This window comes from Homalodisca vitripennis, chromosome 6 (genome assembly GCF_021130785.1).
Source record: "Homalodisca vitripennis isolate AUS2020 chromosome 6, UT_GWSS_2.1, whole genome shotgun sequence".
Lineage (NCBI taxonomy): Eukaryota > Metazoa > Arthropoda > Insecta > Hemiptera > Cicadellidae > Homalodisca > Homalodisca vitripennis.
The window spans coordinates 62,922,789-62,941,390 of NC_060212.1; the positions used below are offsets into that span (position 1 = coordinate 62,922,789).

General features: G+C 36.1%; 1 protein-coding gene across 10 annotated transcripts in view; it reads left to right on the forward strand.

Annotated features, from left to right (window-relative positions):
* The window catches only part of LOC124364387 (calpain-A), a 177,101-nt gene that overhangs the window by 18,053 nt on the left and 140,446 nt on the right, over positions 1-18,602 (forward strand). The window contains exons 1-2 of one of the 10 annotated variants that reach the window (XM_046819815.1): positions 6,111-6,219; positions 9,578-9,816. The exons of 2 other annotated variants lie outside the window; for them this stretch is intronic. In XM_046819815.1, the coding sequence (XP_046675771.1) occupies positions 9,709-9,816 (108 nt within the window). In that variant the 5' untranslated portion in view covers positions 6,111-6,219; positions 9,578-9,708. Of the gene's footprint in view, positions 1-6,110; positions 6,372-9,544; positions 9,817-18,602 lie in introns of those variants that run through there. 7 more of the 10 variants (XM_046819810.1, XM_046819812.1, XM_046819816.1 and 4 more) reach the window with 7 other exon arrangements.

The following is an 18,602-nucleotide window of genomic DNA, read 5'->3' on the forward strand; positions in this document are numbered from 1 at the left end:
ATCCGTCTACAAGTAGATATTGCATCCAGTGCTAAAATATTTTGTCACTTGAAACGTCGTGGTTGTGCGCTGTCTAGCGGTGAACGGAGGAAGCTCGATTATAAATATATTACAGAAATCGATTAAACACATAGTAAAGGACTTTCACGATAGTAAAAATACTCAATATTAAACATTTTAACTCGTATAAATGAGATGACTATTCGGTTAAAAGGTAGAACAAAAGATTTAGTATAGTAACGCTATCTATGCTGTAAAGAACAGAACTAGCTCTACCGAACACAATGTCTGCAATCTGCTATACAATTCCCATATGGACGCAAGTCAATGGAATTTATTCTCTGGGAAGTTATAGCTAGAGAAAATAATTAATGTAAACCATTTTCGATTCCTTACCTAAAAGGCATTGTTACAATTGATCAATACCAGTCATAGAACAAGTATCAATATACTTGTAAAGTACTAACATATAAGAAGTTTATTGATAAAAGTACAAAACCGTTATTTCTAAAATTAATTCGCATTTTTACTAATATTACGAAATACGTTTCTTCACGAGATTTACCTAATGTTTTGAGTGGTATTACCGAATGTTTTCGAAACTGAGAGTATATTTCTAGTTTAGAGTATAATTCATGTATTGTAGTTAACTCTCTAACAAAATTATAAGCATTGTCCAACTGTAATCAGCTATTAAAATTAGGCTGTCAGTTTGTACTTTCGTGACATTGCTGCCAAGATGGCGCCGATTAGAAACGTGTCGGATAAAATGTTCCGAGAAGTGAAATGTATGTCAATTCACTGTTTGTGTAATTGACTGAATTTGGTAAGAAGGGGGTTGGCGCCACCCCTACAGCGATGTCTCCTGACACACTGACCTACATAAAGTACAGAGGAGAGCTTCAGTTCAGCACACAGCCTTGGAGCCTGGAGATGGATGAGTGGGAGGCGGGGTGGAAATATACTCTCCGTTTTGAAAACATTCGGTAACTCGCCACTCAAACAATTAGGCCACATGTCGTGAAGAAACTTATTTCGTAATTAGTAAAAATGCAAAATAATGTTTGAAACAACGGTTTTGTTTTCTTGTCAATAAATATGTTATATGTTTGTACTTTCCAACTATTATTTTTGATCCTTGTTCTGTGACTGGTATTGATTCCGGTTAGGTAAGGAACCTATACAGTACCGTTTAAGTAATTTACTTACTGTGATTTCTGTAAATCGCTGTGAATTGGCCAGCAAAGTAAATCAATGATTTATTATTGATAATTTATTGTTTTTATTGGAAACCTGACGCTGTCAAAGATTTGATTCCTGGAGTCTGAAGTCAATGTCTGTCTGAGGAGATAAACAAATAGGCGACGAAGAAGCTAAATATTAAAACTTATACTATATAATAATATATTTATTTCAGTAACTGTACGTTTCTGACTGAAATTTATCAAAATATTAAAATGCAAAACCTAAGTCCGTGATATAAACAAAGGAAGGCAACGACATATCACAACCTATACATTACCATACAAACCTACATTCGATAGAATTACTGTATTTGTGTAAGTATTACATGGTTTGAGACTAGAATAAGTAGTACAACTTCTAATATTACTAACTAGCAGTTGCCCGCGGCTTCGTATGCAGTTCGGCAGGGTTTGCACCTTTATGAGCACTTCTGATTCGATAGAATTATATATTATATTTCCAACGCCAATGTTTAGTTTGCTTTATTGCCACGATTATGAAAATCTGTCAAAAAGTGTGTTTTAATGGTCATTTTAATTTACTCCGGTCTTCGAATTTTTTGTTCCGTAGTTGATTTTGCCTTGTTTCCTGATCAAGAAAATATATCTCACAGATTGGATAAGTCTACATCTGTAAAAAAACCATGATGGGTTTTGTAACAGTCTTTAAATGTATAGCAAAAGCTAGTAGTAACATTGTTCAAAAATACTTTCAGTAAGGCAATTATACATAAAATCGGTTTTGGTCTACACCTTCACGCATCGTGACTCAATGATAACTAAGGTTACACACCAACATTTCACCAAGCATGCACAATACTTTACGTTGGTATGCAGGTCCCCAGAGTGGTAACAGATGCTAATTGCACAAACTCTTTCTATGTCGCGAATTTTCTCTAGAGAACAATACCTTCTCGTGTAAGGGGTCTGCAGGTTTCACTTAGTTTATACAAGAAACAGACCACAAACACTGTGTCTACAAAGTCTAACTTTCACTTCATCAATTATTATCACAAATTACAATTAAATATATTTTGAATTGACACTTTTTTAGTGTATTTAAAATTAATTTAAATTTGGGGTTTTATCATTTTTTTATATTTTAATATATTTTTAAATTTTAATTATTTTTGTTCTCTTAAAACAAGACGATTAAAAAATGTCAATTAGCTCTATAAGGGTCTTTGCGTTGCTTCCGGAGTGACATGATATTCTGGATGGGTACGGTTGGGAGTAGGGGCCGCCTCCTCTAGGGAATCATGACGAAAAAAGTTTAGGGCACTAATCTCAAGTCGTGTCCCCTCGGAAGAAGTGGAAGCCAGCTCTGAACCAGCGTCTCCAGTCAAAGCAGGCAGGGGGTGGCACACCCTTATGTCTAGGCTGGTAAGAACCTTTGACTCATAACGAACGAACCCTACGACCTCCAACAGTCACCTCCCGCAGTAGACTAGACCTATCGAATTACCCTTGCTCCCCAGAATCTCAACATTTGCGGCTAGTGAGGTGCCGCTCCTGGACATCCATGAGGTTGCTCAGATTAGTACCCAGGTTTTTGCTGTACCCAGGTTGGGTTTAACTGATAAGTATAATCCAGCCAGAAGTGAACCCTCTGGGGAACTACATTTTACTTTCATATAGTGACGGGTCTAAAATTCTTATAAGGAAGAAAAGTATTTCTGTAGTGCTAGTCAATCACGGCAATTGATGTAATTAAGTGTGGTAAAAACTATTATGTAGCAGTCTTAGTATGAACTTATTTATATCAACCAATACTGCACGTATACTCCTAAACCTGTTTTATTTTTCAGTGCTTTGACGTTTTTTCTTTTTCTGCCCCGTTATGTAGTATGTAGTAAGCGCACAATTCTTGAATAGAACTCAGAGCCATGCACGTGATTAGTCCCACTTAGCTTTTTATTCTTATTGTAATTTGTGATTACAAAAATGAAGATTTTCTGATTCTGATTTTTATTTTTAGTTACGTTAGAGATAGTAACAAACACGCTAAAAAACTTATTACAAAATTATTATGATCGATTTTCAAATTTTCCTGAACTTTCGATGTTTTATGAAAACGCCTTCATTCCGACTGCAGGTGTCATCAAGACGCAATCTGCATTACACAGAATGCATGCAATGTGGCAAAGCTGTCGACAGTCAATACAAATAAATAACTGTAAAAATCACCGTTTGATGAAAAATAAAAATAATTAAAGATAATGAAGCACAGTAAAACACTAATGTCCCGCATAAATGTTATCGCTTAGATGTTGATGCATTAAGTTACAGGACTGTCTATATCGACAACTTAATACCACGAACAAGTATGAAACAATTGTAGGCTAAGTTGCGATTCGAGATCCAAATAAAAATGTAACATGAAAATTATATATATATATATATATATATATATATATATATATATATATATTTCTAATGACAGCGTATATTTTTCCGGGGTCTTTTTCGTTTAAGGGCCAGCACAAAAGATCCTAGCTTGCCTATTCAAAACTCAGATCACGCGATGCTTGCCCGCTGCGCAGCGCTTTGTGCTGTTTGCTCTTTTAGAAAAAAAAATTAACTCGAGCTTGCAAAGTCCAAGCCCAGATCAACTCACCGTGCTTACACACACAAAACTCAGACAGAACTGACGCAGGTTTCATTACAGGCAAAAGATAAGCGGCGCGCGTTTATCACTGATAAGATAAGACGAGTTTATACTAGAAGTAGTACTTGGACTACTGCCCTACGAACTAATAACTCTAAAAAAACGATTAAATGCACTGTCAGTCAGGTATAGTATGTTTGTAAGGTGCTGGCCCTTAAACGAAAAAGACCCTTTTTCCGGAACTGTAAAGAATTTGCAGAGAAGGTTCTGATGCAACTTGAAAAATATATGATCACATCAAAAAGGCCCTTTTTCCGTTTCACTTTTAGCAGTTTAGTCATTGTTCTTATTTTTCTGAAAACAAGTTTGGATAGAAATAGCTATATGGATTAGCGCCGTACACAGATACTAAAGGCATTCCACTCCTCCGCCTTCATGACTGTCTATGGCAAATCATAATACGATTCTCTAATATGTGTACAACTATGTGTATAACTAAACGAGAATAATAGTAATCGTAAAACTGTGAGATAAGGTAGTCGACGTCTGTTGGAAGCTAAACGAGAATAAGAGTAATCTTAAAACTATGAAATAAGGTAGTCGACGTCTGGTGGGAGCTATACGGGTATAAGAGTAATCGTAAAACTGTGAAATAAGGCGATCGACGTCTGGTGGAAGCTATACGGGTATAAGAGTAATCGTAAAACTTTGAAATAAAGCGATCGACGTCTGGTGGAAGCTATACGGGCATAAGAGTAGCCTAATCGTAGGCAATCGACGTCTGTTGGAAGCTATACTGTGTATCAGATTAATCGTAAAACTGAGATAAGGCGATCGACGTCTGGCGAAAGCTATTCGAGTATCAGAGAAATCGTAAAACTGAGATAAGGCGATCGACGTCTGGCGAAAGCTATTCGAGTATCAGAGAAATCGTAAAACTGAGATAAGGCGATCGACGTCTGGCGAAAGCTATTCGAGTATCAGAGAAATCGTAAAATTGTGAGACCATCAAATATATCGCTTTGCAATCGCTGAAATAGATCTTGAAGTTGCATATATGCTGCATTACAATAACTGAAGTGTGTGTGTTACATCATCTACTGATAAACTATCTTGGACATAGAGTTTCCCATTTAGAAAACTTCAATTTGGTTTTAAATTAATTGTGGGGAAGTAGAACTAATAAACCAGAGTCATCATTTCTTTGTAAGAAAAACAAAATAGCCTACTAATCACACACACACACACACAAAGAATTTAGCGATTCCGTTTATTTTCACTCTGTATCTCTTCCATCGATATGGGTACGTCAAAGTTTGTAGAAATCACAATGAAGTAGTTAATATGGTTAGCCTATTTGTTTCTAAATATTGAAAACATCATAAAATGGATGTTCGATCCTGATTATTAGGCCTACGAAGTTTAATCCATTGCCTTACTTACCGATTCACGAATTTCTTTTCACCGATAGATCCGCTAAGAATTTATAATTTTATAAGCCTGTTTACAAATTGAATACAAACCACCATTCAAAATCTGAAAGGTACTTTTGTATTGTACTCTCTGTCCCTACCTACTATTTGTTATTACGCGATATAGGCTAAGTACGTAAATACATACGTATGTATTGTAAATAGAAAAGGGTAACCTTCAGGATCTCACGTGATCTGAGCTTGAACTTAGGTACTGTATCGAGGGATGTTTTCTTCGTTCGCCAGAAGTGCGAATGGCGACGAAGGCAAAGTTGGTCGATCTGGCACGTGATCTGGGGGGATGTAACGACCGGAAATGCCCTAGCGCTCATTCCGGTTAACTTTAACTTTGGTACGATTAGTAATATATTTATAGTATTAATCTAAACCTACTTTACCGCGTAATAACAAGTAGTAGATAGGGACAGAGTAGTTTCCGTATAATACCAAAGTACCCTCTAAAACTTCGAACCTCATCAAATCGTTACCATCATGATCGAATACGGGTACAAGAAGTTTGGAGATCGTCGCCAATCACGCAGTGTCTTAAAAATATATATTAACATATTTATAAATGTATTCAATACTTTTTGTACATATTATTAATGTGCCAAGCCAAAATATTCTATAGAAGAGACTGCTGTGTTGTCAAACGAGTCAGTTTTAATCGCCAACACATTGCTTAAACTGGATGATAAAGCTGTAAAATTGATAAGGACGATCGTTATCGCTTGTCAGTACACTGTCCCCCCTCCTCACGTCAGTCAGCTGTGTTGCCATGGTTACCGGCCAGTCTGTGAGCGGTACGGATTGGCGACCTGGACACCGCAACGGGATAACTGTTGTCGAGACAAGAAATTCATCCGTCCGACATATACATTCTCTTTATTCGCGTGTGAGTTTATTTATAGTGTTTGTGGTGCTGTGTATAGAAGTCGATGGGATATCTGTTTTGATTTAGTTGACATATCGTGTAGTTTATTAGTCTACTTACTAGAATCGACGTTTCTAGGTTGTTCAGTAGGAAATAATTCACCATTCGTAGTGGTGAATACTATATTATTACACCATAGTCATATAATAAATTATTCTTTAGGATTTTACGATGATCAATCCAGGCTCCAAATAATTAGTGAAAACCTGGTATTTTTTCGGAATGGAAAAATGTAGATTGCTCAACATGCTCGTAAATATGACTGACATAGAATTAAGATTTCTTTATTAAATATACAACATACAACTACCGTTTATGAGCTGTCATATAATGTATATACAGGCTATTAAAAACTAACCTTCCGTAAGGTAGGTTGTGTTAGGTGAACAGCGTAAAGAAGATGTAATCAATACGGCCGCCCCGTTTTGTTTAATCTGTGGAGACCGTTTTTCATCTTCTCCGTTGTTTTAGACGAATCTGGTTTGAAAATAGTATGAAATTAAATATTAATGTATTAACCATATAAACGCAGTAAAGGTTTTATTGCATGTAGAACCGGAGTACGGTACTTGTTATGCAATGTGTATGATTCACTCGCCTTGTGGTTTTTGTTTGAACGAATAATTCAAGTTATTCTCCAAAACTAATACTATAACATTTAAAGTTTTCGTAGTATCTTATAATAATTTAAGAGTCCAAGAGAAAATAAAAACCATAGTTGAAAATCTCTGGTAGGGACTACGAAAGTGACCAAAATTATTACAGGAAGGAAGTACAAGAGGCGAAATCTTGTTGCAGAAAATACTAATCTAGATGCTTTGTGTAAATTTGTTTATGAAATTTACATAACTTCAAGTGTTAAATCGTCTTAGCCCCAAAGCCACATAATAACCTCCTTAATTAAGCTTGATTCATTTCGATGATGAAGTTAATCTGAGATAGCAACTTATTGTTGAAGGCATTGATTTAAACAGCAGATAATTTAATGTTTATCATATTACGTAATCCCGGGTATTATGTAATGTGAATGAAGACAGTTTTTTGTTATTTTCCAACTCCCTAAAAGTTCATTATAACTTCAGTTAGGTCAAACAGTATACCTAAATCTTATATAAAACATCTAGGCGACGCTAGTTGAATGTTTGCTGGAACATTTCTTTCATCGTACAATTTATTATACCACGTTGTAATAGAGACTATTGCATAACACGTTGCGTAAAATCTTGTAATTCTATTCAAGTATTGAGTTAACTTCAATGTCTTTCCTATTTTATAATGGCGATCAGGAAGTTCTTAGGAAGTAAGAAACATGAAAATGAAATGTGCCCATAGGTTGTTCCTCCCTAATTTCTCTCATTCCTGATTCGGTTTATATCTCTCTTCTTGGTGAGTTTAGGTTTCCACACACCCTAAGAAAATTCACAACAGAAATCGGGATGGGTGGTCATCATCATAGAGCATATCCTCATATAGTGTTTGAAGAGAATCGTGCCCAAGAAGGCCCGAAGCAAGGTTGGATTTTATGAGTTGCGTTTGATGACTGCACGGGACGTGTCTGATTTCTAAATCATCATTTCGTTGAAGTCGTTGAAGTTCCGAGCCGTTCTCTTGAAGCAGTCAGTAATCTCAGATATTGGTTTAGAGTCCTGGTCATGATATCATAATGCTCAGGGTCTGGAAGCAATTGAAGATAGCCTTTCCCACTTCGCAAGATGGATTTTTGAGTAAACCTATAGGGCAGATGTGCTACTCACATATCATCTTCGAGTGGAATGCCATGTTCAAGGATCCTCTGATATCAGTCGGTTATTATCAGTAGTTCGAAGTTGGAACGCTTATAACTGTTATGTTGGCTAGTGAGTGATTTCCGAATAATTATTTAGCGGAGCGGTATGAATGGTCCATTGGATGTTGTGAATCTTTCCTACCACCAGACTGTTTCGTGACCAAAAGTATGTTATTCTTTTATGAATCACTCAGAAGATATTGAGGCAATGGGAGTAGGCCTACACACGAACCCCATAATGATTGAGAAAAGATGTGAGCTTATTTGTGAGAGTGGTGTTTGATGGTGTGATTTAAGATAGGGAGATTCCTCCTGTAAAAATAGTAATGTAACATTGGGTTCAATTCGTTGTCTAACCGTCAAATAGTTTGCGGATACTTCATGGCATTCTTTGGTCCTTTCTTTGTATTGTATAATTTGTGATGAGTTTTCACATCTGCACTTAGATTTGATTAGTGTTCCTCCTAGAAAATGGAACGCACTTACGGTGTCTATTACAGATATTTTATTCTTTGTTGTTCTTGCCACTGTTGACTCTCCTGTGAATGTGAATGTAAATGTTAAAAGAGTATCAATATGCCCAGAGCACCAGGAGCATTGCAGGATCCACCCATCCAACGTCTGCAGCATCCACCCATCCCACGTTTGAAGGATCAACCCTTCCGCCGTTTGCAGGATACACCCATTCCACGTTTCCAGGATACATCGATCCCTTGCAGGATCTACCCATTCCACGTTTACAGGATCGACCCATCCCACGTTTTCAGAATACATCCATCCCTTGCAGGATCTATCCATCCCAAGTTTGCAAGATCCACCCATCCCACGTGAGATGTTGGGTGTGGTGGATACCAGCAGCCTAAATATCAATATCACCCTCTCCTTTGTTAACCCCTACATTCTTGTTTTCTTTGCCCGTAAGTTTTCGTTCACTTTTGTGATGGTGCTAAAGGTTACCGCATAAATTTCCCTACCAAGGCTACTCACTCTGACCACTAGTCTGAAATGGAGGTTATTATCTGACTAAAGGGATAAGGCAATCTAACACGGTGATAGGCAACTATAGTCTCAGTGTTTTACACCGCGACGAAACATTACTCGCTGTAAAAAACCGTCTTTAGGCAAAAGTTGTTTAACAGAAATTTAAAGTATAAAATAGTTAATTTATTAAGGAGTTAAACTTTAACGTTTTAAAACACGTGACTTGTTATGTAAGCGTATTTAAAGTTCGATCGCATGGGTCTAAATACCAACAATATATAAGTTAGAGTCAAATTTTGAAACGTTTATTCTTAGTGTAGTAACTCGTTTTTCAAATTTCGTACACTTTCAGCGAAATATAAACGATGCAGTAAAGATTAGCGCGACATTATACAGTCTGAAAGGCTCCCAAACCTGTATAAAATGCCGCGGCAGTAAACAACTGCTCGTTATGGAGCAAAAACGGAATTCCGAAGGTCGTTCGAAACGGTTGCCGGTGACCGGTCTAATTATGATTAGGGCCTGCTTTCTAACTCCAGTGGCTCACTCTAGCGGTCGCACACACTAACCCGGCAGTCTGTCAGTGTTGGTCCCCCTGTGATGAGCGCTAGCTAGTGAGTGAGCAGTGAGTGACAGTGTGTACAGGAAGTGAGTGATAAACCACCACCGCCACCACCATCACCATGTCGTGGGGAGAGGACGATGGAGAGACTGCCCACATGAACGGGAAGCCTGCCGCTCAGGTGGTCGAGGAACCCTGTGTCGTCACCAAGAGCACGGACGTGGAAGCGGTAAGCGAGTTTGGTACTCTCTCACAACACGTGTTGTCCTTAGGAGTTTGCATCCTCCGTTAATAAATATTGCCAAAAACACCTTTCATTGGAAGGTTTATCCACAACTGGGGTAAACAGCATCTTAATATTCTTAGGGAGTGAAAAATTTTTTTGGAAACGGATAACCAACAACTTATTGTTTACTGATTGCTACATTGAACGCGTTCTTTATGGGAGCAACTCTCCTGTAGTCACCAAGAACACGGACGTGGAAGCGGTAAGCGAGTTTGGTACTCTCTCACAACACGTGTTCTCCTTAGGAGTTTGCATCCTCCGTTAATAAATATTGCCAAAACACCCTTCACTGGAGCGTTTATCCAAAACTAGTGTAAACAGCATCTTAATATTCTCAAGAAGTTGAACATGTTTTTGTAAAGGGGTGACCAACAACAAATTTGAGATTTTATTTATTGTTTACACATTGTTACATAGAACGCGTTCTGTATGGGAGCCACTCTCCTCAAGGGACTGGTCATCACAATTAAACGGAAATATCCAATAACGGACCTCTATACTTCCAAAACCATATACAAATTTGAACGCACTTCTTCATTCACTGTATGACCGATATTTGATACAAATTCTGTATTGTAATAAAACACCTACAGGGCTGCTGAAAAGTCTTGAAACAGTACAATATCTTCTGTATTCGTAAACGTAGAAAAATAAAAGTTTGTATAGTGACATAGGGCATAAAATTGAATTTCTTTTATGTAATCAGTAGCTCTTCGCCACCTCAGGGGGATGGTCCGTAAGGGGTCGGTGGAAAATATTAAATGTTAGCATAGGTTGATGTGCTAAAGAACGCTGTAAAGGACGTAATTAGTAGAACATAATGCCGCAAATTAGACCTCAAAAGGTTACGCGTAAACAAAACGGCGGCGCTTTAAATTTCACATTAATAATTTTGTGTTGCTATTGTTACTAACCATGTGGTATTAAAACATTTAAATCAACTCCCTGAATTATTGGCTGCATTTAGGCTATACTGTAGTTTACTTTTAAAATCTTTGAACCATCATCATTTTGTAACGGATAAGGCTTTTGAAGTATTGAAGCACGTCTTTACTTCACTAGCCCTTTAAATGATGTATATATATTATCAAACTATGATTGCATTAAAACTTTTCTATTGACTCTAGTGGACCGTTTCCATAGATGAATAGCAGAACAATGAATACACCTGAAAATAGGTGTTTGTGTACAGAAATCATGTGTGAAGTTTTGTAGCTTCATCTGATAAGGTTACAATACAATGAAGCCATTCCTGAACTTGCAATTACGATCAGTATTGAAACTTTCGAGCCCCGCCATTTTTTTACGAGTAACCTTTTGAGGTCTAATTTGCGGCATGTTGTTTTACTAAATAAGACCTTTAAAATGGTATGCACATTGACCTATGCTTACATTTAAGTTTTTGACTCCTTACAGGCCATCCCCCTGAGGTGGGGAAGACCTACTGATTGCATCAAAAAGTTCAGTTTTATGCCCTATGTTATTACACAAAGTTTTATGTTTGTACGTTTACGAGTACAGAAGATATTAAACTGTTTCAAGACTTTTCAGATACAGCACCCTCTGTATATGTACAAGGTAGGAGTACGCTACATCACGTGACGCGTAACAGGATTCTCTGGGGTTACTTGCAAAATTACAAACCTTTATTTAACTCATTTTAACTCACTCTCGAGAGAGGCAAACAAGCAAGCGTACAGAAACAATCAACAATAGACAGAATAGAAAGTGTGTCAATCTATTGAGTGATAGGCTTCAATGACGCTCAGCCAAATTCCTTTTTTGGACACACACCGTGATCGAACTCATTCTAGCCTACTGTATGGCGCACACGTGTGGTGTAGCTAGGGGTATGGGGAGCGGGGTAGATTCTAGCGAAATTCTCGAACTAGTCGTTCCAAAAACATGCGGTTATACTTTCCTCACCACTCTATCATAGTGCCTGTGTGCCCCAGTGTTAGGTAGTTGTCCGTACTATGTACACGTGTTTTATACAAATTAAGATTTTCATTTTAATCATTGTTGACAACATAGTTAACCCAGTGCATTATTTAATCAGTAATCGTAATTTAGGAATTATCGATTTTTGTTGATCATTACAGTACGTTTAACATGTATAGTACGTATTTAAATAAATTATATACTTATTATTTAACTAAATTTCCTAATTTTTGGTAACTATTACAAGACAGACAACTCTTTTGTATTTGTGTGTATCAATACTTCTTCAATTCGTGTAGTTTAAAAGTATGAAATAAATGGATAACTACAAAAGTAGCAATACAATTAGTAATACTAAACAATGTTGCAATCATATAAATATAATGACAAACATTGGAATTACTAACCAATGAAAATAGTCTAATAGACAAAAATAAAACAAGAACAACAACCTAAACAATATATTTAATAACGCTATGCAAACATAATTTTTATAATAAAAGGAAATACATAGTCAAATTGTTTATTGTAATTACAATTTGTAACACGTAGGCTAAAGTTGTTTTGATAAAAAACTTAAGTATATTATTCATAGTCTGGCGGCATGCACAATGTTTTTAGAAATGCATGAAAAGTGATTGACAGGGAGACCTGATAGGCGAAGGACACATTCTTCCTCGTGAGCTCCATACAGTATGTAGAAGTAAGGTTTCGTGCAAAATTGAAAGTCTACTGATAAAATCTCTCGATATATCCTGTCACAGTTTTCTTCATTAAGTTGTGTTTTATAGCAGTGTTTAAATAATAAAAGATCCAGTGTGCTAGGAAAGGTACTACAACACAAAAGTTGGCTAAAATCAAATCTAGCGAAAGAATTTTAAAATTGATTTTCCACTCTATTATTTTTCTCTGCTTACTCTATAAATACAAATTGCATTTGTTACAATCTCATATCATTGTACTCAGATCGTTATTACATTTTTCAACTCTGCAATGTTCTCTTCGATTGAAGAATAAGATTTTATGGCTGCACGAGAACGTTTTGATTTCTAAATCATCTCGTTGACATCGTTTCAGGCCATAAGACTAATGTAAAAGCATTTGTTAACGCTCAGCCAAATCCCATGAAGTGTCATGCACCGTAATAGAGTTCAAGTCTACTGTATAAGTCAGTTCATTTTATAAATATAGTGTGGACAGAGAGACAAATGAAAATTTACCAAGTTTGAATTATAGGCTTCGCTAACGCTCAGCCAATTTACCCCAACAGCCTCCAGTAGTTTATGTTAGTTTAAATACGGTACACTAGATAACAGACAGTAAGTTACTTTTCCGATGAGATTTATTTTGTATTATGTATATATATTAAATTAAAAAACTTCTAAGATAAACCGCTATTTTGTAATTAATCCAAACGCCACAGAGAGTATTTATCTTTCAATGTATTATCTTTCATTTACTTTATTTATAATCTGTTTTTGTTAAGTTTAATAACACTTTGTTGTCAACCTGTTTTATATTAATTTCATACTGGCCAAAAATAGTTGTAAATGTGTTCAGTTATTTCAGAAGTTAATATTTTGTTTATATGTGTTAAATGAAAGAATGGAAATAAATCATTATTTCATAACCTACAATCCTAGCCACTTTTGAAAAAATTATCGAACACAAATCCCAGAGACGAACTGTAAGGTGTATCTGCCTAGAATATCACCATTATTTCGCCCGTTTTTCAGACATATGCAAAAACACTTCATACATATGTTTTAATCTATTTTTAATTTTCCTTAGTTGTTGTGGAAAATACGTACAATAAATTACATACAATACTGAAAATAACTCATTAATAAATCAAGCAACAATGCAATACTCCTCAACAATAGACTGCGTGTTTAATTGTCATTCAAAGCTGATTTACCATGGAAAATGACAAAACCACCGATTTTACATCGATATTATTTACACCGATTTTACACCGATTATAAAATCGATTCTGTATGAATACTCATAATTTTAGAATATCGTGAACGAAAATGTCTTTACGATTTACATTTTACTACGATTAATTTTTAAACGTTCGTGTTAGATGACACTAGGATTTTATGCAAATTATTTGTACTGGTGAGTTAAAAATGGAATGAACATCGTAAATTAATTCTATACACCTGGAACTCAAAAGTAACTTTCATGTTGACAGAAATCTTCTGAACTAGTTATTTAAGCAGGCCTAATTATTGAGCACCAGCTCCAACGAGAGATGTATGGTGATCATTAACCTCCAATTAGCATAATCAGAAGGTTATTTAGCAAGCAGCCGTACAAGTGAGAGAGGACAGAACGATCATGTTTGTAGGTTATGTCTTGAGCATTCCTTTGGCAGTCCCAGTCTCTTACGTAAGTAAGCTAATATAATAATAGGCCAACATCAGTCTTTTTCTACACACCAAACAATGCATCTACTTGTTTAATGTCCTGTTGACCATTAAACAGAAATAAACAAATATTTTTGGCAAAATTCTAATTGACTGTAATCGTCTTTATAAGTTGTGAAGGTCTGTTGTACAATGATGGCATGACAGTTTTGAATGGTTTCATGTTAATATAACATTTTTCAATAAGTTGGAAACTACATCATTTTGAAATCTTACAAGATTTAAACAGCCATATCCATATAAGCATATTAAGTGGTTTCTATAATAATGCAGAGAGGGTTTTCTGCAATCAGTTTGAAATTGTTTTCATAAACGTATTTCTTCAATGTTATCGTATGCTTTAAAAACAACTTTTACATTAAATATTTTTAAACTGTACAAAATGTTTAAAAAAATTGTGAAAAATGTTTGTAAGTTTATTGAAAATTCTAATAGCCTTCTGTACATTCTTCTTGTACATTGTTTAACACCTGAGTTGTAACTATTCCCTTTTTGGAACCGAACTGCCGCCATCTTGAAACTATAATAAAAAAATCTTTAGACATAAAAGTTTTTTGAAATTACTCAGTTTCACAAAATGTTTAATTTTTAGTTTGTGGCGGGGAATCTTTTTTGTAAACCTTCTGTACACATATGAACAGTCGCCATCTTGAAACATTTTCTTGATTGAGAGCAGCAGTTAAATCCATTCAAGGGTATTTATTGGTATTTACGTTTATGTTCAGTTATCTTCTCCCAGAATCTAAAATTTTATCTAGAAAGTTAGGTTAGGTAAGTTCATATCTCCTGGAATATTGATATGTTACTTGATTTGTGCTACAATATCGAGGGATGTCTATCGTAATATCTTAGCTAGTAATATATCGTATCCATATGGAAATGTTGACATCCCGACTCCTTGGACAATGGAAAAAGACATTTTTTGTATACTTCCACATAAAATTTATTAAAATTGCGCTTTCGCCGGTTAAGGGTTTTTTCTGTAAACAATGTCAAACTGATGATGCCTTAACCGGCGAAAGCGCAATTTTAATAAATTTTATGTGGAAGTATACAAAAAATGTCTTTTCCATTAAAACCAACTTACTTCCACCAAGGATACAAAGCAGAAAATGAAAAAATCCTTGGACAATGTCATGTCTGCCTAATTTAGTCGTATATGCAGTGTGAGAAGCGCATTTCTCTGTAATAGAGAGTTCAAAGGATGCTAAACTAAAAGCTAAAATATACTTCCTATTTAAGGTCATTGTGGGGGGGGGGGGGTTGGCCATTTGAGAACCTTCTCAACACCAGTCCATTAGGGTGGTTAGAGAGAGGTTATGGGTTTGTGATCAAGATTAATGATACTTGTGCAACATCTAGGTTTAGTTGATAATCAAATTACAATCTTTCATATTCTAGTAGAGACAGTTTTACAAAATGAAATGAGGTTAGCGACGATTTATCCGCTTGGAACAAGTTCGCGACGTTTGATCCGTGTGGAACAAGTTCGCATCGTCTGATCCGCGCGAAACAGGTTCGAGTTGATTGATCCGTATGGAACAAGTTAAAATAAAATCAGATTTTTATTGTTGGAACATTTTACAACGCATGGTAAAAGTAAACTCTTTCACTTTTTTACTCGCTAAAATTTCGCGACGATTAGTACGCGTAGAACAAGTTCGCGACGATTGATCTGTGTTATTGTAGTGCAACAGGTATCTAAATTGTTTACCTTACTTCTACATTTTTCAAATATATAGAATGAATATAAAATTATCATTTTTAATTTTACGTTATTTATAATTACCTAATACTTTATTCTACGTACATTAGCGTGTAGACGGCTGTATAGCTATAACAACTTACTATATTTCTACAATAGTAATTACAATAAGTAATTACTTTAAGTAATAACAGTAATAATAATTACTTAAGTAATAAGTAATTACTATATTGTATTACAATAGTAATATACAAGATGTAAATTAAGTCGTGATACGCCTGGAGATACTCCAAACGGATCGAGATATCGATGTACAACCTTCACCATACTTATTAAAATACTTTTTTTTCAAAGGGGGTACGAGGGGGTTACTTTAAATTTTTAAACTGCAACCCCTATCTTGTTATATATCATTTTAATGGCCTATTTAATAGAAATAAAATGACATGAATAAAACAGCTCTACTATATTCCTAGCAAACGTTATGGACAAATAACCCCTTACATCTCAGGATGTAAATTAAGTATTGATACGCCTATTTATATTACATTTGGAATATATCCAGGCGTATCAGGACTTAATTTACACTCTGTATATAGCAGTGTAAACGCAGCCCTACTGTTTCTCTATCTAGCACGCGGAAGCCAAGCCAGATGCTGGAACACGTGCTAGAATATATTTAGAACTCCCATTCACTCTGTCAACAAGGATGTAAACACAATACAATCTAACTTTGGATTCTAATTAGCGAATCCTTGACTTTTGGAGGAATGTAGAGCAAAAGAGTAATTTAGTTTTGATAGTTTTATCGTATACAAAAGTATGTGAGCATAGGCCCGTGACCGGAACCCACAGTATTAGTCGGAAAGAGAGGGTCAATTAGCATTGTATTAGACCTAATTAGCACACAAAACAGAACAAGGCCATAGTTCTGGTGCGGGTCAAATTGCAAGTGTATCAAAAGGGTTAAACGCCAAATTATAAACTTCTCATAAGTTATACTGTTTTTTACCTATCATATTAACGTCACCCATTGCAGTGCCGTATACAGAACATTCTTTCGGGAGGGGAAGGGGGGCACACACACTGGATGCTTTAGAAATGTAAAATACCCTCCAAAATAGAAGCTCAAAAATTTTCCACCAAACTATTGTTGAGCTTTAAGACCACAAATGTCTCCTAGCCTAAAACAGGCTACTGGGTGCAATTAAAATGTTTGTCTTAAAAATGTCTGGGGGAGCCTGAACCCCCTAAGCACCCCAACTTAATTTCTCCCAGATCCATCTATACAAAGGGAATGGATGTCTTTATTTTTTCCAAATAATCATTAATCAGAACAACATAAGACAATCTATTAAAATACCATAAGATGTTAATATACGTTTATATATTGTCAACTAGTTTATGGACGTGTTTTACCGCAAGGTAACCAATAAAGTATCCCGTAGTGACTACAGCAGCTTACGGTACGTTACGGTAGATGCAGGCTTGTCGTCTATTACCGGCCGGACCTTCCTTTCGGTATTACCGAATGACGTGGCTAAAAGTACCGGAAATTTTATTACAACAGCACCCACAAACTCTCAGTCCATTATTTTCCTTGACGTGCCGCTTTCGTATTGATGTGGTAAAAGTAAAGTTAATTATTACTATAGGAACGTTTGGAGAGTGGAGATTTGGAAAGCATAAGTAAAAGTAACTTTGAAGAACATAAAATACAATTAATTATTGTAAAAAACTTAATTGAGTTCTTAGTTCTTTTTGACCAGTGATGAAACTCGTACATTGTAAGTGCGCAATAATGAAGTTAGTTCCGGTTTCACAATAATACAATGTAGACGTACGCCACAACACGTGTCGTAACATGCTTCGCGGAGATTGCAATGGAAACATGGATGGTGGAACTCGTATCCATCGCACCCAGAACTATTATTTAGTGCCAGAGATATTTGGCTGGTCTGGGTTTTATGAGCGACTCATGCATTATCGAGCCCGTGTTAACAGGGACTCATCGGGTGAATCACGCATAGTTACATGTAACGTGCTAGTAACGTTACCATAATGAAATGTTACTCAAATATTGAGTTTATAAATGCAGTTCCATTTCACCTTCTGCCTGGTGCAGCGCCTGATACTGTCACAGACCTGGACTCTTGAGTTCATCTCCTCTTAAGAGATCCAAATGAAGAAGGGTGTAATCATCTGCACCTGATGAGAGAATGAGGATAACTCTTCATCTAGACCACTCTGGATGTTTGCTGGGTAAGCCAGGAAGATTTGTAGTCTCTGATGTCGAAACAATGGAAACAACTCCTTTTAAGGTCTTCGTTTTAGATTTCCAGATTCCAGGAATCTAGAAACCAGGATCAGATTGTAGACGAATTCTGCACTGAGCGGAAGGTGCGATGGTGCGGATATTCGCACTGATCAACCCTTCCCACCATAGCTACTTTATGTGCTTAAAATATATGTTGAATCTCCTCTTTGGAGATTCAATGTAGTGGATCAGCTCTACTTTGACTCTGACAACAGTTCTGAGTCGAGCTAAAACCGATGATCTAAGTGAAGAAATTTTGACAGAAGGGTACGTAATCTTCGTTTTGTGATTCAGCAGAATTTGAGTCCCGGCCTTCTTATGCCTGGTCCAAGAA